We start from the raw sequence: 22,882 nt of genomic DNA on the forward strand, positions 1-22,882 counted from the left end.
AAGATCCAAATAAGGAACCATCATCCACACAGAACAAAAAGCAAACAGAAAATCTCACAGTGGACTCAGGACTTTGGCTTCTAAACATTTCCCCATTTTATAGCTTCCTTATGTTTTCAGATTCTTTTTTTGGCTTCCTTCAGTCAGCACACTCCCTGCATAGATAAGTCCAACAGAGTGGGTAACAGATCATCCATCTTGGAGCCGGGATTTTAAAGAAAAAATCACACAGAACACACACACACACCACACACACACACACGCACACACACACACACAGACAACACTGTTGGGGGTGATTTGGTAGAATCTTGCCAAGTGATTGGAGGAGCTGAATATGGCCGTCCACATGTATTCTCTATTTCTGGTGAATCTAAGCAGGCAATCCTGGTTCTTCCTAAAGTGTAAAGCCCAACTTCCAATGTAGTTTGTCCCTTTTGCTGGTGTGCTGGTGAGCCTCTTAGCGTAATGGAGGTGTGGGCTTGAAACTATGGAATCACGACTCTCTGAATGTTAGAAGGGACCTAAGAAAACATCCAGTCCAACCACCTCACCTGTCAGGTGAGACAGGACAAAAGGGTCACAGGTAACAAGGCCAATGGCTGGCCTGTTTCTGCCATATCCCATCAAGCACAGCCCTGTATTTCAGAGGGCACCTACCACTCTGCCATAACCCCACCTGAAAGGGAACTGATGCCTGAAAAGTGATTTCTATAAACTGAAACTTCCTTTTCACGCTCCCTATAGGGATGAACAAAGAAGCGCCCATGGGAGAGGTAACCCATTGACTTACTTTTTTGAGGCTAAAATGTAGATTATTAATATCAACACAGAGCCACAGAACTTCATGGAGGGGTTGCCGAAGGAGGGGAAAAATGAGAACAGAAGGGCAGTGGATGAGGAGGAGGAGAAAGAAAGGGGGGCTGAGGGACAGTCTTCTGACAGTTGAGGACCTCGACTGGCCCAAGGTCACAGCTTCTCCTTCCACTCCTATTTCCCCCCCGCTCCCAGGAGGCAACACTCCTTGGTTCAGGGCTAAAGCCAGAATTGCTCTGATGTTTAGAAGCCCTGCCGTTTGGGCAGAACTCTTGGTCCTATAAACTAGGAACCAGTCATCAGTATCTAGAGAAGTAACCTCAACACCTGGGCACAAGCCAACTGTTGTTGAAATTTCACACCAAATCTACAAATTACATGTCCATGTTGTGGGCCACCTGACTTTTTTTTTTTTGGTTAAATATTATATTACCTTGCTTTTTGCCAATTTCAACTTCACAGCCTCCCCCACTTCTCCCCCCATCCTGGAAGAAATTAAAAACAAAAAATGAGCTCCTTAAGCTGTCAATTCAGTGTATTTATGAGCGCTTATTATCCAGGTAAGTCCTATAGAACACATAGAAGACCTCTTACCCAACCTAATTCAGAGCAGCATTAGATAAAAATAAAAAATACCACTGCACAGGATAACTGAGTTACTATAAACGTGTTTCAATTTAAGTAAATAAGCCTTTAAAACAGGCCTTAGGAGGAAAGCCTACACTGTACACAGACTCAGGCACACTAAGTACACAGGTGACAATTAGCAAGTGTGAAAAGCTATGGTCATTCGATAAATGCGTAAATCTAAAGGCAACCAAGTGAAAAGACCTAAAAAAAAAGGAAACTGTTAAATCCATTTGTACATGGATTTAACAGTGAAGCATTTCTTTCTTCATGTTTTTACTTGGTGTCTTGAAATAATCCCCTTTCTGTCTCCACTCACCCTCTTAGAAACTATGCCCGCCTTATTTATTTATGAAGTCTGAAGGTTAGTCCTACCTGCTGAGACTAATTAGCCTTATGCTTTGTATCCTACACAATCCTGTCTGATTAAATGTACACATTTGTTTTACTTCTTTTCAGGCTCCTTCTCATTCTACTTCTGATTTCCTGATTAATATTAAAGTTGGGAGTTACAGTGATTCTCCTTCGCAGTCCTCCCTCGCCCCCCCACCATATTTTTATTTTGCCTGCATCTTACTCTTTAGTGTGCAAATGTGGTTTTGAATTTTTTCCAGTGCAGGGGAATTCATTGGCCTTGTCAATCTTGGTATCATTATTTTTGGTAGTCTTCTTTCTGAGACCTTAGTCTATACAACAGTTTTGCTGAAAACCCAAACTCTCTAAATATTGTATGGTAAATTTGCTTTCTTTTGGAAAGCTGAAGTACAGATGGCCAGCTGAAAAGCGGGTGAGATTTTTTTTTTTATAGGGTTGGGTGAAATAATTTAGTACATCATGGACCCTAGACCAACACTGTTCCTCACAGACAATTTGCTGATTTCTTTTGATTTCTTTTTTTCTGGTTCTTTTTGTCTCTTTCATATGGTAGATTCCTGTCCACTTCTCATTGGATATTTGCAAGAAAATCAGTGTTCTTGCTCCATTTTCCAGGAATACTGCGTTTTGGGACCCAGGCCTTTTCCCCTTTAACATAATTTTCTTTCCCATTTGTAGTGAATCAATCTACTTCCCCAAGAGAGCCTAAAAATCAACAAATACCTGCCTCAAACCTCAGGTTTTCCATCTCCTCCCTGAGGCCTTCAAGCATCAGCTGGGTTAGCAATTTCCTGCCAGAGCCATCTACATCTTGATTATTTGGTCAGTCTTTCGGGAATTTCATTTCAGACCCCCTTCCAGAAAGACTCCAGCACCACTGATCCCAGAGGTTGGTGAACTTTCAGTTTTATTTTCCCTGGTGATGTTAACGCCCAAACTTTTCACTTCCAAAGCCAGAAAGGACTTTGAATCCTAACTCATTTCCTACCACCTCCAACTCAGTTAAAACAAACAAACAAACAAAAAGCCACAACACTACATTGAAATGAATCATGCATTTTTCCTTAAGGATATTTTTAATGCCCCTGACAAACACCACAGTGTTGGAATTTTTTTTTTTTTTTTGGATAAAAAGTCATTTTGGCATATTTAGTCTAGTGAGACAAGATTTAATGAAATGATTCACTATTAATAAACAAAAAGGGGAGGGAAGACCTCGTGGGTTAATAGTTTCTTTCACTGCAGATGACCAGGAACTTTGCCCAGCCCTCCACTTCCCCAGGCTCTCTGAAAGTGGAGGGTTGATCTCTCTTTTTCGACCACTTCTGTTACATCCCGCCCGAGGGTGGCTGATTTCACTGCTGGCTAAACCACCAAGCACCCCACCCTCCCACCCATTCCCCACAACACTCTCCTCCTTTTCCCCTTCCTTAAGACTTATTTCTAATGTTTCCAAAGTGCACTTTTTCTGGGCCTCTCCCCATCCCCGCCCCCCAAGTGGGCTTTCCTTCCGCCTTTCCCGGCTCGGATTCCTGACTCGGTCGCCACCCTCTTCCCCTCCTCTCCTACCCCGCATTGTCTTTCTGAAGCCGGCCCCCTCCCGGAGCGAGTCCCCGTTCCCTCGCCCAGACTCCCGGGCTCGCACACTCTCAGCGCAGGCCTCTCCCCCTGCACACTCCTCCCTCTGTCTCTCTGCCCCTCTCCTCCCCCGCCCCTCTCCTCCTCCTCCTCTCCCTCCTCCCTCTCCCGGCGCCCGAAAGGATCATTGTTAGCCGCCCCCGCCCCGCCCACTCCGGCTGTTTATTTATGCAGACGTCACCCGGCCGGCCCCGCCCCTCGGCATCTCATTAAGCGAGTGTGTTCCTCTCGCCCTGTCAATAATCTCCGCTCCCAGACTACTCCGTTCCTCCGGATTTCGATCCCCCTTTTTCTATCTGTCAATCAGCGCCGCCTTTGAACTGAAAAGCTCTCAGTCTAACTTCAACTCACTCAAATCCGAGCGGCACGAGCTCCTCCTGTATCTTCGGCTTCCCCCCCCTTTGCTCTTTATATCTGACTTCTTGTTGTTGTTGGTGGTGTTTTTTTTTTTACCCCCCTTTTTTTATTTATTATTTTTTTGCACATTGATCGGATCCTTGGGAACGAGAGAAAAAAGAAACCCAAACTCACGCGTGCAGAAGATCTCCCCCCCCTTCCCCTCCCCTCCTCCCTCTTTCCCCTCCCCAGGAGAAAAAGACCCCAAAGCAGAAAAAAAGTTCACCTTGGACTCGTCTTTTTCTTGCAATATTTTTTTTGGGGGGGTAAAACTTTTTGGGTTTTTTTTTTTTTTTTGGCTTTTCTTCCTCCTTCATTTTTCTTCCAAAATTGCTGCTGGTGGGTGAAAAAAATGCCGCAGCTGAACGGCGGTGGAGGAGATGACCTAGGCGCCAACGACGAACTGATTTCCTTCAAAGACGAGGGCGAGCAGGAGGAGAAGAGCTCCGAAAACTCCTCGGCAGAGAGGGATTTAGCTGATGTCAAATCGTCTCTAGTCAATGAATCAGAAACGAATCAAAACAGCTCCTCCGATTCCGAGGTAGGAAAAGCCCCTCGGGCTGGTGGGGTTCTGAATCTATTTCCTGGGCTTGGCAAAGGTTGCTTACAGGGGAGAAATCGGGGCTGGGGGCGGCGGTAGGGCGCCGCGGGGCCGGGCGGGCGGCGTGTGCGTGTGGTGCCACCATTGCAAAAAGTTGTAACCCTGTTTTTCTCTCCCCCCAAACCCCCACCCCACTGATTCTTTTTCTCCCCCTTCTCCCCCCTCTGCGTGCCGTTTGCCCCTCGCCCTCCCCACCTCCACCCCTCCGGGAAGGCGGAAAGACGGCCTCCGCCTCGCTCCGAAAGTTTCCGAGATAAATCCCGGGAAAGTTTGGAAGAAGGTGAGTACGTCCCGCGCGCCCCGCAGCCGCCGGGAGCTGCCCCCCGGGCCCGCCGCCCCGCGTGCCCCGGCCGGGCCGGGGCGCCCGGCCACTTGGGGCACTTTCTAAAAAGTTTCTCCTCGCTCTCTCCCGGTCCGCGCGGCCGCCGCCGTCCCCTCGCCGTCCCGCCATGTTAGCGGCCAAGAGGCAAGATGGAGGGCTCTTTAAGGGGCCACCGTATCCCGGCTACCCCTTCATCATGATCCCCGACCTGACGAGCCCCTACCTCCCCAACGGATCGCTCTCGCCCACCGCCCGAACCGTAAGTGCCTCCGCGCCCGGCCCCCGCCCGCTGCCTGCCCGCCCTCGCCGCCCGCCTGGCCCCGCATGCGGCCCCTGCCCTGCCCCCTCCCTCCCCCTCCCCTCCCTCCCCCTCCCCGCCTCCTCCCCTCCCCGCCTCCCCTCCCCCGCTCGTGGCCCTGGCAGCCCGAAACTCTCCAAACTTTTCTGCCTTTTGTGGACTGGATTTGTTTGCACTTCGCCATGTTCTTGCTTTCAGTTTGTTGCTTCGTGGTGTTGGGGAGACTTTTCTTTCCAAGCAGGGCTTTATTGGGGGGGAGGTAAATCAGAAGAACTTTTTTTTGAGCTCTGATTCCCCCGCCCCCTTTGGTGGTGGTGTTTGTTTCTTCACCCTGGGAAGATGACTGTGTGGCTCTTTCTTTTCTCCCTCTCTCTCCCTTCCTTCCCTCTTCTGTGGCGTCTTGGGCTTTCCCCGGTTAACCCCTTGGCTGCCGCTGCTGGGGACCGAGTGGCTGGGCTGCGCTGAGTGAGGGTGGCTTGTCCTCCAGGCATTGGACTGTTGAACTAGCGGGCGCGCGGAGCCCGGGGCCCTGGAGAAGCGCCTCGGCTTTCTCTTTCGGCTGGTTATTTGTTTAGCTTTCTGGTGGCGTTGGCTGGCTCTCAGCCCTCCTCCCCTTTTCCCCTGGAAGGTCTCGCTTCCCAGACTGGTCCCACTACAGAGTTGAGGGCTCTGGGCTTCCTTTTCTGGGGCAACCCCGCAGGGCCGCGAGCGCCCTGGGCGTCGTGGCGGGCTCGGCTGCCCGGCGCGCTGGCTGCGGGCTCTCCCGGGCCGCGCGAGGTGGAGAGGCCCCTGTGGCCGCGGTTCTTGGTTTGTTGGCAGCCGGGATGGCCTCTTCCGAGCGGACTTGATGTATTTCGGTGTCTTGGGGTTTATAGCGGGGTCTGCGCTCGCCAGCTTCCGAGAAGGCCCTCAGGGGGCCCTGGGGGGCCAGAGACCAGGGTGTGCGGGGCCCAAGGGTGTACAGAGGGTGAGGGAGGCCGAGGGCGCCAGTCGCTCAAGGGAGTGGGCTGCTGATCGAGGGCCACCCAACTTTGGGGGCCCCAGGGCGGCGCAGGGAGCCAGGCTCCGGGGGGTGCTTCCCGCAGCTTGCGTCCCTCGCGCACCCCTGACATTTGTTAATAAGGCTCACCCCCTCCCCCGACCGGCCTCTGCCCCCTGCCCTCGCCCTGAACCCCCTCCCTCCTATCCCATTCGCCTCTAGAAAGCCTGGCTTATGAATCTCTAGACACAATCTCTAAACGTTTGTGCCCCGGCTTCTCGGATTTGTCATTTTTGTACGTTCTCTGGGTTGGTCTCCTTCCCTCTTCTATTTACACACATTTCTTTTTTCTTTTCTTTTTTTTTTTTTTTTTCTTTTTCGGTAACTCGAGATAGCAGTTTGAAATAGTGCACTCACTGTTCAGCAGCTGTGGATTCGGTGCTTAATGGCCGAGAGTTGGCCGGACGGGAGTCGATCAGATAGATCTACAAGTGTTTTTAAGCATTAAAATATTAACTATCAGGTTTGACTTGTTTTTTTGGGGCCCTGGCAAAAATGGCAAGGGCATGCTAGACCGGTCATTTTTTTATGGCTAGGAAAGAGAAATAATTATCCCCCCACCCCGCCCCTGCGCCCAGGCTTCTGCATGCTTGGGAAGCTGGGAGAGCGTTTCAGCCCGACCTCTTGCAGAGCCAGCTCTTGTCAGGCTGCAGGGGCTGGGCCATGGGGTTGCAGCTCTAGAGGAAGAAACCCTTTCTGGTTTCCTTGTATTTTTTCTTGGGAGCTTGTGGGCATCTTGAACCCGGAGTGTTGGGCTCAGAATGGGAGAGTGTGTAATAACCAACCCGACCAAGCGACATTCCAAAGTAACCCTGAGAATTTCTTACTCTCTTCCCCTCCCCCTGCAGTGGAAGCCTCTCTGGTATTATTTTAAAATCCACTTAGCCATCTGAAAGGCCATCTGAATATTGAGCTTTGATGGCGGGCCGGCTGGCCTTCTTGACTCTTTGCAAACTCCCTCTCTGTGACGGCTGGCAGCCTTGCCCTACCGTCTCCTGAAACTCCTACAGTTGTGCTGTGCCGCAAATTAGGACACAGGGAAATTGTTAAAGGCAAAGAAATGATTTCCCGGTGCGAAAGGAAGGCTCCCAAAGCCCCATCCCCTTTGCGGACATTGTAGGACTACTAGTTATTTAATTGTGGACCTAGCGGGTGGCCTGGTGCTGTGATGTCAGGTTGAGTGTGAGAAGACATTTCTGAACTCAGGAGGCAGTTGGAGTATTTGTGTGTCAAACACCAACAGACATCTTTGTGTGCATGGGCCCTTCCTCCCTCTGTTACCTGGGTTAGCTTCTGTGTTCCAGAATTAAAGTTATTTATTTAAGCTGTAAGCAGAGCAATGGAAATGAGGCTGAGAGGCTGTTGTGTGTCATTCCTGACGTCTTCGATCAGAGGGCCGGCTTGCAATTCCAGATTTGATACAGCTGCCGAAGGAGTCTATAGGCAAGATAGCGGTCTTTTCATGCTCATCTGAAATTCTTAGTGCTTCATAGTGTGTTTTTGAGGGCAAGGTGTAAAGACAAATTGGCCGGATGCTTTATTCTTTTCCCGACCCTCCTTGTTGTTGGTGGGTTTTTTGTTTTTGGTTTTTTTTTGGCTACATTTTCTGTTACTTATGAGTGTACCTGTAAGCATTTGCATCCTTTAAAAAAGCAAACTCTTTGGATTCCTGAGTTCTGCTTTTCTATTTAAGGACGTAAAGAATTAAGGAGTATCATTAAATGGGCTTATGATGAATAATACATTATCTCAAGAATAATGCTTTAATTGCTGGAGACGCCATAAAGCTTGATAGTAATAATTTTATTTTAAAACGACAAAGATTTCTGCATAACATTAATTTAGCCTTTGATACAGTAATAGGAATGGCTTTTAAAAAGAGATTCGAATACAAAAAAGCATTGAATCCAGAGGTCTGGTTAAGTAGATGGGAGGTGATAGAACTGCAGATATTAGGGTTGGGGTAACATTTGTGTATTAAAGATAAGAATACTGTTACCATATAAAAGTTGATAGGAAAAAGTAGTTTTACATTTCTTTTTCCCTCCTGTCAAATGAGAATGTGGAAGATGGTGGCCGAAATTCCAGTTAGGCTTGAAATTCTTTTTAAGGACTTGATTCTTAGAGCCTTCACATCTTCTTTGAGGCAAAAGGATTTGCTTTTCTGCTGAAGCTGTTTGCTACAAGGTTGAACAAATAAATAAGCAGCATCTTGAATTCATTTTTGAACTTGGAATCCAGCATTTAAAGGAAACCAAGAGGGGCCTATTCATTGGGGTTTTATTTAGCCCGGCACAACTTCTCTTTCTGCCTGGTGAAAAATGGATGTTTTCTCTTCGCTCAAACAACATAATCCTTTCTTAATACAAAAGATTTAGACCTCGGAGTGTGAAGGGTTAATAGTGGTCCTTCCCCGTAGTCCTCCCACCCCCCACCTTCACCCCTGATTGTTTTGACAACACTTTTCAAAGTGTGACATTCCTAGCCCCTACATAACAATGTAATATTACTGTAATTACACAGGTCATTACATTTTAAATAGAGAACAATAAAATGCTTATCGCCCTGAAAAAGAACAGGTGTTCTTGCCCTTCTTTGGTATTTATGCTAATTGTTTTTCATCTCCTTCAGAAATATTTATGGCGAACATGTTTAGATTTCAATCTCAATGCAACAGTATTAATTCTGTGCTAATCTTTATAGGTTGGGTTTTCATGTCTGCAGTTTGGATTATGGGCTCGCCATTCACCCAATAAGTCATATTTTAATGATTATAAATTTAATATGCCAGCGCTTTGCAGTTTGTTGAAATGAAAGCTTTCTGAAACCCCAGAAACATACCATGAGGCAGCTGGGAGCCTAAAGTGTTTATCTGGAAGAAGTGTTTTTGCAAACTTTTGACTGCTAAAGGGAAGTGGCTTTCACTGATGCCCCCTATCTGATTGAGAAAAGATTTGGAGGAAAACAATCTCCGTTCTTGCTGGGCGTTTTCCACCTTGATTTTAATTTTACTGATATGGATTTCATTTAGAGTCCCTGCTGGAAGCTGGTCAGCTTTCTGTTTCTTAGCAAGCTGTGAAAAAGTTACAGGAAGGTTTCCGGGGGCTGGCAGATCAAGAATGCTGTTCTGTTAGCAGCGCAGGATAACTGCAGTTCTGCACGCCATTAAAAAAATATTTGCTTTAGAAAACCAGCATTTTAATAGTTGCACCAGAGGCTGTGCTTTTAAAGATTACAGTAGACGTCTTTCCAGGTTTTGAATGCCTCCTCACAGCCCATGAGGTGCCTGTGTGCATGCAAAAAGTGCCTAGATTTCTTGGTGGAGAAATGTTGGGGCAGCTTCTTTTACACATGCACAGGGGGTAAACTAGAAGGTATCTAAGAGGATTTTATATTTTGTCAGATGTTTCACAACAGGCCCCCCCCCATCACATTAAAAATGCACTGTAGAGAAAAGACAGCTGCAAATTTTTGTGTGGACGCGTGTTTCTGGACCATGACTAAAACTCCATGGACGTTTTCCCCAGCTGTCTGGAAGTTCTGTGGAAGTTGGTTTAATGGCAGTTAAGTATGAGACAACCTGGATTTAGCAAAGGCTCTCTCCTACACAGGAAGTAGATGACATTATTTTGGGGGAAGGGAAGAGACTTCAGGCGAGGAGTGATTTTAAACTTTTTTTTTTTTTTTTGGTAAAGCATGGCGTTGCCAAATAAATAAGCACTTACCAAGGAAGTAGGTGTAAGCTTTTTAGTCTTGGTAGGTGCAATTAGATAATATCTTTAACCACATTTATAACTCTTTTGGGGTGACACATTTCCGAAGTTTTGAGAAGGAGGGGGGAATCAAATCCTTGAGGCTTTTATTTTTGAAGGGGGTGTGTGATGTGGGCGCCTGAGTTTCTTCTGGGAGTGGATATTGGCACCCGTGTAAGTAAATCTTCAACTGTGACTTATAATTGAGCACATTTGTGAAGGAAATGGTTAATTTTACAACCAAAGGCAAACTTGCACCTCGACAGGTCTGCTGAAAGAAATGTGCCCCAGTTCTTTTGCTGGCAAGCGCCACCGGGTCATAAATCCACAGGCTTTATTTACAGCCCATAACACTTATGAATGTTAAGATATTTGACGCCACGTTGGCCTTATAATATTCGAGGTCCGCAGACACTGGCAGTAGCTCAAATTTCTCTCACTAATTATAAGCAATGAGATGGGGGGGGCGGTGGGGACAGCCCTTCGCAAATGCTAGACTCTCTCCTCCTGACCCCCACCCCTCCGATCTGAGCTTACGGGGACAGACACCCCCTCCTCCTTTGGCAGCTGACTTGTACTTTTCCTCCAGGCTATTGTTATACACGTTTATAAAGAGCACTTTCAGGAATGGAAATTCAGTGGGGGGCTCTACACAAATGCTTTTTTTTTTTCAAAAGCAAAGTTGCTCTAGGTGTTTGCATCTTTTCTCCTTCTGGTTTCTCCCTTTTTCTTTTCTTGCCATTTTTTTTTTGTTTTTTTTTTTTTGAGACCATGTTGCTGCCTATATTGTGCATATTTCCCAGAATACTTAAAGAAACCTGATAGGGGAGACTGCTCTTTCATTTCCATGATGTTGTGCTGAGCTGGAAGGGAGAATATACACATTGCATAGTGCGCTAGTTAATATGAAGGTTTAAAAAAAAAAATGACACAGCGTGAGGAGAGCTGATTACAAGAATTAATAGACAAAAAAAAAAAAAAAAGCCATGGGAATGGGCAGGTCCCTCATTTGGGGAAAGTGTAGTGATGTCTGGGGGAGGAAGCACAGAAAAGTGGCAGGGGAGGCAGAGTAAATGCTTGGCTAAGAAAGATTAGAAAAGTAGAAAAAGATGGAACCCAGATTTGGGCTTGAGGAAATGGCTTGATTGAAATTAGGGATTAGAAGTTTCTTCTGAGAGGTGGAAATACCGTGGGGGGAGGGCACTATTAGCAGCTCTGTTGCTTTGCTCAGTCAAGACTGGTTCCAGTCCACTTTTCACCCAAAGTGCTCCATCGGGCAGCAGATATATTTCATAGAATTACTGTGTGAGGATGGGGGGGGTGGTCTGTGGTTGAGACCCCAATCTGAGAGAGAAGGCTAATTATCCTGCGATTTTAGTTTATTCTCAAAAAAATGGGCTGTTCTGGGATGTGTTACCAACTGACCACATGGTAAACGGGGAGTGGGATGCTGAGGTGTTGGCGGGGGCGTCGGCTGTGGCGTTGGGGGGGGCTGTCATTTCTGGCTGGATCCTTCCCTCCTTCCAACCCAAACTTAAAGACCGAGGCTGAAAGGTTTTATTTTCTAATCAATGGAATGCAGAAACTTACTAGCCCTCAGGGACAGATATGAATCCCTTAACAGCTCATTACAAAGATGGGGCTGTGGGATCTTTGAACGGGTTATCAGCCCTGGTGTTCCTCGGTTTTCCCAAGATAGGTTTTTTCCTTCCTTAGGCACATCTGATTTCGGGCTGGTAATGCAATCTGTTATGTTTTATTCTCTCTCTCTCTCTCTTTTTTTTTTTTTTGCTTACGGAGTACCCCCAAACAGCTCCGTCTACAGGGGAAGAATGGCCATTAGCAGGATCAGCTCTGAAGGAGTTAAAATTGCTCGCTAAAGTTTGGCATCATGAAAATAAATTTGAGGCCTGGTAGGCATTAGGAAGGCCAGCACATTTACAGAGCTTAATTAGTACGAACTGTAATTGTTCATGGTCTGCCAGAAGAAGTACTGTTCAGGAAAAGTGGAGTCCTTCTCTTGCAGTCTTTAGTTTGAAACCGATAAATCACTTGCATATTTGTGTAGTGATTCAAATGGAGCTAAGACCTCTCCCATCCCAACATGTGGTAAATTGTAAAGTCAATGAATTGCAGATGTAGGCTACAGTGAGATCTCTAAGAAAATGCAGAATGAATGGGAAAGAGTGATGCTATAAATATTTACTGAGAAGATAACTAGGTTCTTGCGTGCTGGGCCAATTATGATGTACTAAATATATTAGCAAAAATGCTTAAAAAAATCGAGAGGATTTGTGTGGGTCTTTGGGTGGGTTGGTTTGTTTGGGAAAGTGAAATAAAAGGCACTATGTTATTGTCGTGTCAGTTTTATTAAGCCTGAATCACAATGGCATACCCCAGGAAGGACGCATTAATGCAAATTAATTCGTTAGGAGTTGCAGCGCTGTGACTGCTAAGTGGAGTAATGATGGGGCATCATTTTAAGAGTGTGAGTGTAGCAACTTTTAATGAAAAATGCTGTGTTAGGAGCATGTCTCAGCACTTTACGTCCACGTGTTCTTATATGCTGGAAATGTGTTTTGTACAAGAGCAGGAAACTTAATTCACTTTGTGCTCCCCTCTCCCAGTTTAAGAGCTGTAGCTATGTTTTGATGTTTAAAGAAAATCATCTAATTTCTCTCAGAACACCAGTCCAGAAATGCCCTTCACCATAACCAAGTTCAACTTTTTCTTCTTTATTTTTTTCTGTGGTTGCAAGATACTGCAGCACAAAGTGGAAAAGCAATGAATGCAGTAACCCCCCACAGACCTATAGATATAACTTTCTTGAAGCGATTTAACTGCCCCCCCTCCTTTTTTTTCTTCTTAGAGGATTTTGGTCTCAGGCAGTGTTGCAAGTCAATACTTCTTTCCCCAAAAGTGAGTGGGTGGATGTGTATGAAAGCTGTAAAAGTTAATGATCGTTCTCTGACTCATGGCTGATGGTTTCAGGTTGAGGAAAAGAAAAGAAAAATTAATGAGGGTAAATAGACATTTGATGGAACACTGAGACAGTAGGAGAGATTGTTCCTGTGTCTAAAAGCGTGCGTTTTGTTGCAGCAGAATTTCTGAAGGAGAATGCCAGGAAGTGAAAAGGGGTTGCTTTTGTTAGGTTGCTTTTTTTTTTTTTTTTTTTTTTAGGAGGGTACAGATGTTCCCTGTCTAGATCTTTGCAGGAATGTTTAAGCCCCCATACCTACCAGTGAGTGCTGGTTTTGCCTCCCCCCTGGAAGTTAGAAGCCCCCTTGGCACTTTCTAAAGCGGCAGGCAGGGTCCCAAAGGCCAAGGCAGAACTTTATTTCCCACTGAATGTAAGAGGCTCCCAGCAGAGGGCTGGGGGTGCTGTTTCTGTTCTGACAAATGACTGGTGACCTAAGAAAATGTCTTTCATAGACTTAAACCCCTATTCTGTCTTTTATGCTAATGACATGGAAATTTAAGTGCTGGTAGCATGGTAGTAGCTACAGGGCAGAGAGAAAGGTGGACTAAGAAGCCCCCCACGTTGAAACTTTTTAGGAAATGAATCTGGGTTTCCTTCCTTCCTTCCTTCCTAATAAAAGAGAAAGCTGGGTGATTCATATAACTGGAAATAAAGCAAAGTCTCCCTCTCTTCTCAATTTAGTGAAATGAATAGGAATACAAAAATTAATCTCCATCCTATTGGAAGTTCACTTAGTGCTGGAAAACCGAAGGTAGGGTTTCAGTTTTGTAAATCGCCTTCGAGGATGAGATCTCTGCGGTTCAAAAAGCCGTTTCCCTTTCCTCCTGTCTCTGGGCGTCTCTGAGGTCTTGTATCTGCAACATCAAATTTAGGGCCAGTCGTAGTGATGAGAAACGGAACCAGAGGAAGAGACAGGATGATAAGGGAGGTGGTACTGAATTGCTAGAAAAGTTCGGCAACCTTCTGCAGGGCACAGGCACATCTCCAGGGCACTTCTGGCCGAGAGAGGGCTGGGTCATCTCGTGGTGTCAGAATGGGTGGCTGGGCTTGGCAAGTGCTCGGGAAGAGAATGTTTTGTTGAGAGTTTCACGGGAAGGCGGGACATGAGAGGAACCCGGGAGTTCTCATGTGAGGCCGCTTCAGGACACCCCCCCAGGGAGGGAGGCACCATGACAAAGGTGTGTTGCGTGCGCAGCCGCAGTTGTTGGATGTGGAAGTGACAGTGCAGTGCTGCAGGGGCAGTTCCAAGAGCCCCGGCGTGGTGGAACCTGGTTCTTGAAACCCAGATAAGACTTAGATCGCTGTTTTAAGATCTCACCACCTCCCCTCTTCTTCCAGAAAAATCCCCAAAGGGCCAACCCTCTCTTTAAGGAGATATAAATAAATTATTGTTCCAGTTTGGAATGCCAAGTTTTTCCTGGGTCCTTGTATTTTATCTTTGTCTGAAAAAGCTAGACTCTAATGAACAAGGCATCTTTGTATTTTACAGGGCACGAAAAAGCCGTTTAAAGAGTGTGTTTTAGAAAAGTGTTTGGGAAAAGAGGGGGTGGAAACCCAAAGGAAAATCGAGAAATTGTAAGTCTTGGTCGCTGTAGCTGGGGGGAAATGGAGCTCAAAATCTCTCCAACACACAGTGGGTACGGGCTGGAAGGAAAGATCTGATTGGAGCTTGTGCCTTGTGTATTTGTGAGCGGGTGCGAGGTATTCTGTGTGCCTGGACACCGGAGGAGGAAAGTTGCATTGCTTGGGCATGTTGGGATGGTATGTGTGTGAAGGTGAAATTAACTTTGTCTTACCAGGTTCTTAAGGACCTTGCAGCTGCATTTTTACTGTCTTAATTGCAGCATTCTCTCTGGGGTGGTGATGAACGCAAGGACTAAGCATGGACCTGGACAAATGAAAATGGAACTTGGGTTAGCCACAGTTTCAATAATTTATTCAGAAGGCCGTGATTATATGAAATTTTGTTTCCACCACCTATACTTAGTTATCAGGTGTCCATTCCGTTTTAATTGATGATGGGAGATTTTCTGTGGTTACCCTGAGTGCAGATTGCCTTAGGGCTCTGCAGGGCTTGTGGGAAGAAAAGCTTGGACAAGTTTCCATCAAGCTCTGAATCAGGCAGTTGGAAAAGTGCAGAGTAAAACCGGCTGGAAAGGGGGACGAGATTTTAGTGTCGCCTTGTCTCCTGAGCAGGAGAGCCTCCTTCTCTGACAAGAGCTGCTGTCCGCCAAGAATTCCAAACTCGCAGCGGAACCTGTCCCTTGCACAAAAGTTGTTTTAACACGGTGCAGAATTGTCACAGTAATTAGTGCGATCTCCGCTTACTGAGTGGCAGTTTTCACAAAAAGGACAGGGGGGGCCAAAGGGGCAAATTCATCTGTCTTTTTCAGTGACTCACTCTGGATGAACTGCTTCTGCGTGTGTGTGTGTGGGGGGCGTGTGCGGGGGCCGGGGGGGGGGCGAGCTTATCTTCTGTTGCTCAGCCTTTATCTTTTGTTGTTTTAGGGAGTGTGATTCATTCCTCTGCTTTGACAGGTAAAGGAATATGTTTTTTTTGGCCCACCTTTATTGTGTCCCCCCTTTAACTGGGAAGGCTATTATGTTTGGAAGCCATCGGACTCCTAATAGATAGACAGTGTTTTTTTGTTTGTTCATTTGGAACAGATATAATGATCTCAGAACCCACTGGATCCGCAGTGGAGGACAATACAGCCTTATCCCCTGAGCAGCATGGATTTAGGCTATTGTAAAAATTTCATTACTACTGTGTGGTGTTTAGTTTGATTTGGTTCATAAGTTCTTCTTATGTGAATTTCTTTTCTTTTTTTTCCAAAAAGTGAAAACCAGTAAAAACAGTGATTTTTCTTCCGGGGAGCAAGATATAAAATGATGGGGTCCGAAACGCAACTTGCAGGCTAGGTTATGCTTTGCTATATGGGAGAGTTCTGGTCATAGTTAAGAGTGCGGTGGTAGTAACTGCAGTAGTTTGCTCTCATGGTACAGATCTGTGTTTGGCAATGCAACTGATGTGCCTCTTGCTGCGAGGGGGATGGGCAGTGATTTCATAGGTTCGTGTATGGCCAATTAAAATGCATTTTCAGATATTGCTGAGATCCTTGAGTGATTGTCGTATTGTTTCTAGAATAAATCAGCAGATGGTGTTTGTTTTCCCAATTGGAGCCCAAGATTAACAAGTATTATTTGGGAAAAGAATTTGGAGAGTCATCTTGGGATTCCTTTTTAATTGGGGCTCCCCACTTCTTTGTTGGGGGACCTTTAGGCTTCAGAGGGAAAGGTCCAGGAGAGACTTAGGCCTTCTGCTGTGGAGGGTCTGGGTGAGCTAGGGAGGCACTTTCACCCAAGGGCCCCGGAAGAGGTGGTCCCTAGAGAACTCCATGGCTCTTTGGCACTGGTTGGCTCCCTCTTTGGGGAAGTGTGGATTCCTAGAGTGCGAGCAGGTTGTCCCGAACTGTCCTGGGACTGAGAGCTTAGTCGTTGCGAAAGAATGTATAAGGCATTGGGTGGCCCCTGAATTCTGCCTGCCACATTTGTTTTCCCCCAAATAGAATTGTGTTTTGAGAGTGCGAGCCCAGTTACTAGAACTCTGGGGGGCTTGTACCTTTGCAGTCCTGTGGCTTCTTACATCCTTTCTCTCCCGGTCCTTTCTCTCTCACCTATGTGTCGCAATTCTGATGATTTTTGCAGCACACAGTTAATTTTCCTGCAGCATCCTGCTCAGCACACTGGCTTTTTCCTTTATGTCTTAATGGGAGTCCGTCTTTCCTTTTCATGTCATTGATCCTCACTCCTGGCCCTCCCTTCCCCTTTTGCTTATTGAATAGGTGCTTTAAAAAAAAAAGAGAAAAACTTTAGATTATGATGATGAGCATCTTATTTATAGCAACAAATAAAAACACACAGGTCTTGATTGAATGCCAAGGCTGCCGTTCAATCTCGGAAGGTTTGTCTGCTATTCATAAACTGCTTAAGATGTTTTCTTGTAGTTTGTGACATAAGCAGAACGCTTTGATTTGGTTTCTTTCTACAGCTCCATTTTCAGTCCGGGAGCACACATTACTCTGCGTACAAAACGATTGAACACCAGATTGCAATTCAGGTAGGACACGCAAGAGATCCTGACGCTTGATTTGTCACTATGTAGGTCTCTTGTGTCTTTTATTCTCTGTCCCTTCCTCCAACCCAGATGATGGCAATGAGGACGACGGTGGTGATGATAATGGTGGTGATGATGAAGGTGGTGGTGGTGGTGGCGGTGGCGGTGGTGGTGGTGGTTGGTTTATGGGGGGCGGGGCGGGTGGGAAGGAAAGAAGAAACAAGAGCAGAAGAAATGCTGCTGAAATGATTTAAAGATCCAGAAAGAAGGAGACGCCTGTGCTTTTTAAGAGCGTCTTGATCAGGCGAGTTGGGCCCACAGACCCAAGCTTGGCTACTGTGTTTTGCTTGGGGAGGGGTCTTAAACTGGACTCCAGTGAGGCAGCGGAATGTGAGCGGGAAGAATGAAGGGGGCTGGAAGGGGAGAGGAGGCTGGGTGACAGCCAGAGAGTTGTTTCCGGTGCCTCAAAATCATGTTAAGTGGTGCTAAGAATATCACTTTTGACCTGATTGTTCTGAAATGTTGATTTCTCTTGGACCTGTTGATACATGACACTAGAAGTGCTGGGAGGGAAAGGCGACGGATCCCAGCTTCTGATGAGTGTCCTGTTTCCTGCTCACGTAGTACTTCCATTCTTTTAAATCCAAAGGCTAAACAAATCGCAGACTAATATAGACTCAGCTGAACTCATGCCAACAGAATGCAGGCGTGGAGGGAGAGCAGACTAATAGGATTTTCGTCTGTCTGCCTGGCCTTGCCAGGATGGATGGACCTCACGGTGTAACTAATGGTGCTGAAACTTCTTGGGTCTTCTGCTTCTGGGTTAACCCTTCGGAGGAAGGTCTTTGAAACCCCGTTGTTGGGCCTTTAAAGTCTGGCTCTCGGGTCTTCTCTCCTTGGAAGTGGGTGTCCCCTGGGTGTATCGTTCACCGTATCCCACTGCTCCCTTGCTTATGGTCACCCCTTGCAGATCCACTTGTGTATGTGCCTGTGGTCTAGTGGAGCTTCGACCACATCGCCTCTTTGTAGCTCTGCTGTTTCAAATCTGCCTCTGCCCGGAGCTGCCCTTCCAATAGCCCTCGGCCCCAGGTACATTGTGAAGTATGTTACCGGTGAAAAATACCGTCCCACAGACGTAGTTATTCGGTGGATCCCTAATATTTGGTACTTGTTTCAAGGTGATGGTGACCTATTTTAAACACATTTTGATTGTTTTTGCTCCTAGGCTGTTGACCTATGAGTGTCTTTTGGGGAAAGTGTGGCTCTTAATATTATGCCTTCTCTAACCCCAGGTGTTTCCCAGGCTGGTGTTCTTGCTGGCTGCTGTGCCTGCTGGCACTCTTGCTGGGGGCCCTTGTTTCCTTCTGGTTAACAGCACAGTGCATTTTGCTCCCAGAAAAGGGTGTAGGCTCAGGGCTTGCTTGGAGAGCAAGCCCAGCCCCTACCTCTTGACGAATGGATGGATGACCCATGTTCTGAGGCCCACTGCATCTGGCGGAGGGCTGGAAAATCCTGTTGCCCGGGCTGTGGGAATGGGTGAGGGTGAATTAGGACCGCGATCCCTATCTTGGTGTGGAAAGGCTGGCTGGGGCCATGTCACCGGGAGACCAGCCGAGGCCAGCCCAGCTGTCGTGTCTTTACACCCGTTGCTGAAGTGTCCCTTGTTAGGCCAAGCAGTTTATCTTTCTCCAAACCACCTGGCACGGGTGCGGGCCATGGGAAGCTCTTTCTCGGGAGGAAGGTGGAGTACGTTACGGGGCTCATTGTTGGGAGGGCTGAAACCATTTCTGTTCCTCCATGAATGAACAGGTAGTATTGTTCTCCCTGGCTTCTGTTGGCTGAGGCCTGCTGCCGCGTGGGCAAACAGAGAGACATTCATCAGAGACCCTGCACCACCATGCTTTTCGTATCCACTCTCCCCCATTCTCTCCTAGACCAGGACAAGGCCAAGCCAAATGGCAGCTAGCTGTAATTTTTGTTGGATCATCAAAGGATACATGGCAAAAAACAGAACAAAACAAAACAAAAAACCCAAAAGAAGCAAAGAGGGGGAAAAAAAAGGAACCCTCAGATGCAATAAAATTGTTCCCAAGGCACATGGCAGCTCAGGAGCCAGTGGGGGTCAGAGGAGAGGGTGGTTCTGCTTTGGTGCAGAGAGGAGCAGCCCCTCTCGCTCTGCCCCGGTCTTCAGTTTCAGGCTTCAACGTGATTGTTGGCACAATGTTCTTCCCTGGAAATTTAAAACGGTTTAACCTTGAGAAATACTGTATTTCAATCTGAGCTGAGCTGGTTGCTCTCCTAAGCTATATCCTAAAATAACCTCGAGTAGTATGACACCGAGCGTCACAAGATGCATCCTCCTTTCCCATCCCGCCCCCCTCCTGTCATCTCAGGACGTGGCCAAGTTCGCCGTTGATATGAATGGCCTCCGAGTGATTCCATAGACGTGTCCTGATCTTGGAAAAGCCTTGGACACAGCACCAGTTGATATGTTGGGGGGCCTTCTTCACTTTGGACAATCTCCTGACTCCTGACAGTTTTGACCACAACTGTGGCCACACGAAGGCCATATTCTACCTAGATGTTAACACAAATAGAATTGGGATGAACATTAAAAGGCCTTTTTTATTTTTTATTTTTTTAAAATACATTTTATTGGAGTATAGTTGACTTAAAAGTTGTGTTAACATCAGGTGTACAGCCAAGTAAATCAGTTGTGCATACACATATATCTGTTCCTTTTCAGATTCTTTTCCCATATAGGCCATTGCGCAGTATTGAATAAAGTATCCTGTGAAATGCAGTAAGGCCTTGTTATCTATCTATAAAAAGGCTTTTTTTTTTTTTTTTTTTTTGTAGAAGACATAGTTATTTAACTCTATGGACTTGTAAAGAGTTTTGTTGAGATACAAGTACGACACCATGCAGACACCTTTAGTGTGTTTTTGTTTGTTTTTTGGTTTTTTTTTTTGGCTGCCCCGAGGCATATGGAAGTTCCTGGGCCAGGTATCAGATCCGAGCCACAGTTGCGACCTGTGCCATAGCTGCGGCAATGCCGGATCCTTTAAACCCGCATTGCCAGGCTGGGTCGAACCTGCGTCCCAGCACTCCAGAGATGCTGCTGATCCCATTGTGCCACAGTGGGAACTTCTGAACTCTTGTGAACATCCATGAAATTATCACCCAAATCACTGTAGAGAGTGGGGTTGAAGCGCTTTTTCTGTAAAGGGCCAGAGAGCATATATTTTAGGTTCTGTAGGCTGTACAATCTCTGTGGTAACCTCTCAGCTCGGCCGTTGTGTGTGAAAACAACCAAAAATAATACCCAGGAGTTCCCGTCGTGGCTCAGTGGTTAGCAAATCCGACTGGGAACCCTGAGGTTGCGGGTTTGATTCCTGGTGTTGCTCAGTGGGCTAAGGATCCAGCGTTGCCGTGAGCTGTGGTGCAGGTTGTAGACGCAGCTCAGATCCCGTGTTGCTGTGGCGTAGGCTAGTGGCTACAGCTGTGATTTGACCCCTAGCCTGGGAACCTCCATATGCCCCAGCAGCAGCCCAAGAAGTGGCAAAAAGACAAAAAAATAAAAAATAATAAAATAAAATGAAAAACTTTTTTTTAAAAAATAATAATACCCAGCAGTAGAAGTACAGGTGTAGCTAGGTCCCAATAAAACTTTATTTAGAACGACAGATAGTGGCAGGATTGGGCCCATAGTCTGTAGTTTGCTGGGCCTTGAAAAAGAATATGAGCCACTCCAGGAGCCTTGTTTATTTAAGGCTTCCCACCACTGCCAATAAAAAAATCCTCACCATGGATTAGTTTTGCCTGTTTTTTGGCTTCTTAAAAATGGGATTGTGGAGTTCCCGTTGTGGCGCAGTGGTTAACGAATCCGACTAGGAACCATGAGGTTGCGGGTTCGTCCCTGGTCTTGCTCAGTGGGTTAAGGATCCTGTGTTGCCGTGAGCTGTGGTGTAGGTCGCAGACGCGGCTTGGATCCCGTGTTGCTATGGCTCTGGCATGGGCCCATGGCTACAGCTCTCATTTGACCCCTAGCCTGGGAACCTTCATGTGCCGCGGGAGTGGCCCTAGAAAAGGCAAAAAGACAAAAGACAAAAAAAAAAAAAAAAAAAAAAATGGGATTGTGTAAAATAAACTGTCTCACATCTGGCCCCGCTTGGCATTAGGTGTGTGAGCTTTGACCCTGTTATTGCCTGGTGCGTGGCTGGCTATTTTTTATTGCTCCGTACTATTCCACAATGCACGGGCCTTTTTGTGTTTTGGGATATTTGAATTGCTTCCAGTTTTCTTCTCGTGAATATGAAGTCCTAGTTCCAGTTTCACCTGCATCTTTTGGCGGAATATGTGTGGTGGCTTCTGTTGTCCATCGCCAGGCGTGGACGGGGAGACTAATATATGCGTTTAGCTTGCATTGCTCTTTTGAGAGAGACTTGGACACTGGGTTTCAAGTGTTGTTGTTTGAATTGTTGTTAGATGCATGGACCCCTTAGGAGGGAGCAGTAACACGATGTAGGTGGGATCAGAGGCCACTTTGCCCAAACTCCAGGGCAGGCCCCTTCTCGCAGTGCTTTGTTTTCTGGCGCCAGCTCCTGGGAACTCCTCCCGCTGTCTCCATCAAGCCGGGAAGAGGCCGTGCAGGCTGAGTGCAGAGGTGGGCCCATGGCAGACGCCTGCCAGGGATGTCCTGCAGGTGACTGTGGGTAAACGTTTCGGCACCACTGCCTCCGTGAAGAGAGCTCTTCTCACACTCCTCCCCTCATCATCATTCCAGCCCCAAGAGCAGTGTTGTAATCAAGGTCAAGACCCACAGAAGATGTTTCCCTTGGTTTTCAGAAGGGCTACTCCAGAACCAATTAAGGCTTTGTTTTAAGAGTATTTTGGCCAAAGGTTGATGTTTTAACACCAAGTCAGATGTGATTTAGGAAAAAAAAACTCCATACGCAGCAAAAACAAACTGCGTAGACCTTTCTTGGTTGTTTTTCTTTTTAGATGTGAAGTGGTTTGTGTGCGTGTGTGTGCTTGTGTGCACAAAGACAACTAGGAGAGGATCCAGAAGAAATGGACCATTTTATTTGTTGACACAGCTGAGCGCTGGAGATTTTGTAGTGGGTGTTGCTTTCCCTCTTATCCACAGGCTTGCAAGTTCCCACCTCACTTCTGCCTCCTGCTTGGTCTTAGAGCTCGTCTGCCCTGATTCAGTAGGGCCTGAGGACCTGCTTCCAGGGCCTTGGCGCTTGTGGAGCCAGCGAAAGAAGGATAGAGGCTGGAGAGCATCCTGCCGGTATTGACCCTTTTATTCTTTTATTTTTTTTGCCTTTCTGTCTTTTTAGGGCTGCACCCGCAGCATATGGAGGTTCCCAGGCTAGTGTTCTAATCGGAACTGTTGCCGCCGCCGCCGGCCGACACCACAGCCACATCAACGCCAGATCCGAGCCGTGTCTGCGACCTACACCACAGTTCATGGCAATGCCAGATCCTTAACCCACTGAGCGAGGCCAGGGATTTGAACCCACAACCTCATGGTTCCTAGTCAGATTCATTTCCGCTGCACCACAACAGGAACTCCAGCCCTTTATTCTTGAACGTGAACTTGACATCGAGTCTTCACATTCTGTGGCTTAGAGACCATCTCTCTGCTCCAGTTGATCCTTGGTGTTCCTGATAGAAAGGGCCAGGGAATTGTACCAGCGGGTGTGGTCAGAAAGTGGGGGCTTTTCCCCCACTTGACGTGTCTGATGGTGGTCTCTTGTGTTCTAGACCCCTCTTCCTCCACAAGTTCCCTGGCCTTTCAGTTTTCATGAGGCTTTGCTGTCTCAGTTGAGGAACAGATCTGGGCTAAGAGGGAGAATTCCCAGAAATGCCTTTAGTTCTTGGTATAGCTGCTTCCTCTCTTTTCCTTTAGTCCT

The 22,882-nt window shown here is 46.8% G+C and overlaps 1 protein-coding gene across 50 annotated transcripts in view; it reads left to right on the top strand.

The window, feature by feature from the left end:
* TCF7L2 (transcription factor 7 like 2) overlaps nt 3,648-22,882 on the top strand; it is a 203,638-nt gene continuing 184,403 nt past the window's right edge. For 6 of the 50 annotated variants that reach the window (XM_013990492.2, XM_005657462.3, XM_005657468.3 and 3 more), the window contains exons 1-4: nt 3,649-4,393; nt 4,667-4,733; nt 4,910-5,034; nt 16,896-16,964. In XM_013990492.2, the coding sequence (XP_013845946.1) occupies nt 4,205-4,393; nt 4,667-4,733; nt 4,910-5,034; nt 16,896-16,964 (450 nt within the window). In that variant the 5' untranslated portion in view covers nt 3,649-4,204. Of the gene's footprint in view, nt 4,394-4,666; nt 4,734-4,909; nt 5,035-16,895; nt 16,965-22,882 lie in introns of all 50 variants that reach the window. The other 44 variants (XM_005657471.3, XM_021073304.1, XM_021073295.1 and 41 more) reach the window with 12 other exon arrangements.

Source organism: Sus scrofa, chromosome 14 (assembly GCF_000003025.6).
Source record: "Sus scrofa isolate TJ Tabasco breed Duroc chromosome 14, Sscrofa11.1, whole genome shotgun sequence".
NCBI classification, from domain to species: Eukaryota; Metazoa; Chordata; class Mammalia; order Artiodactyla; family Suidae; genus Sus; species Sus scrofa.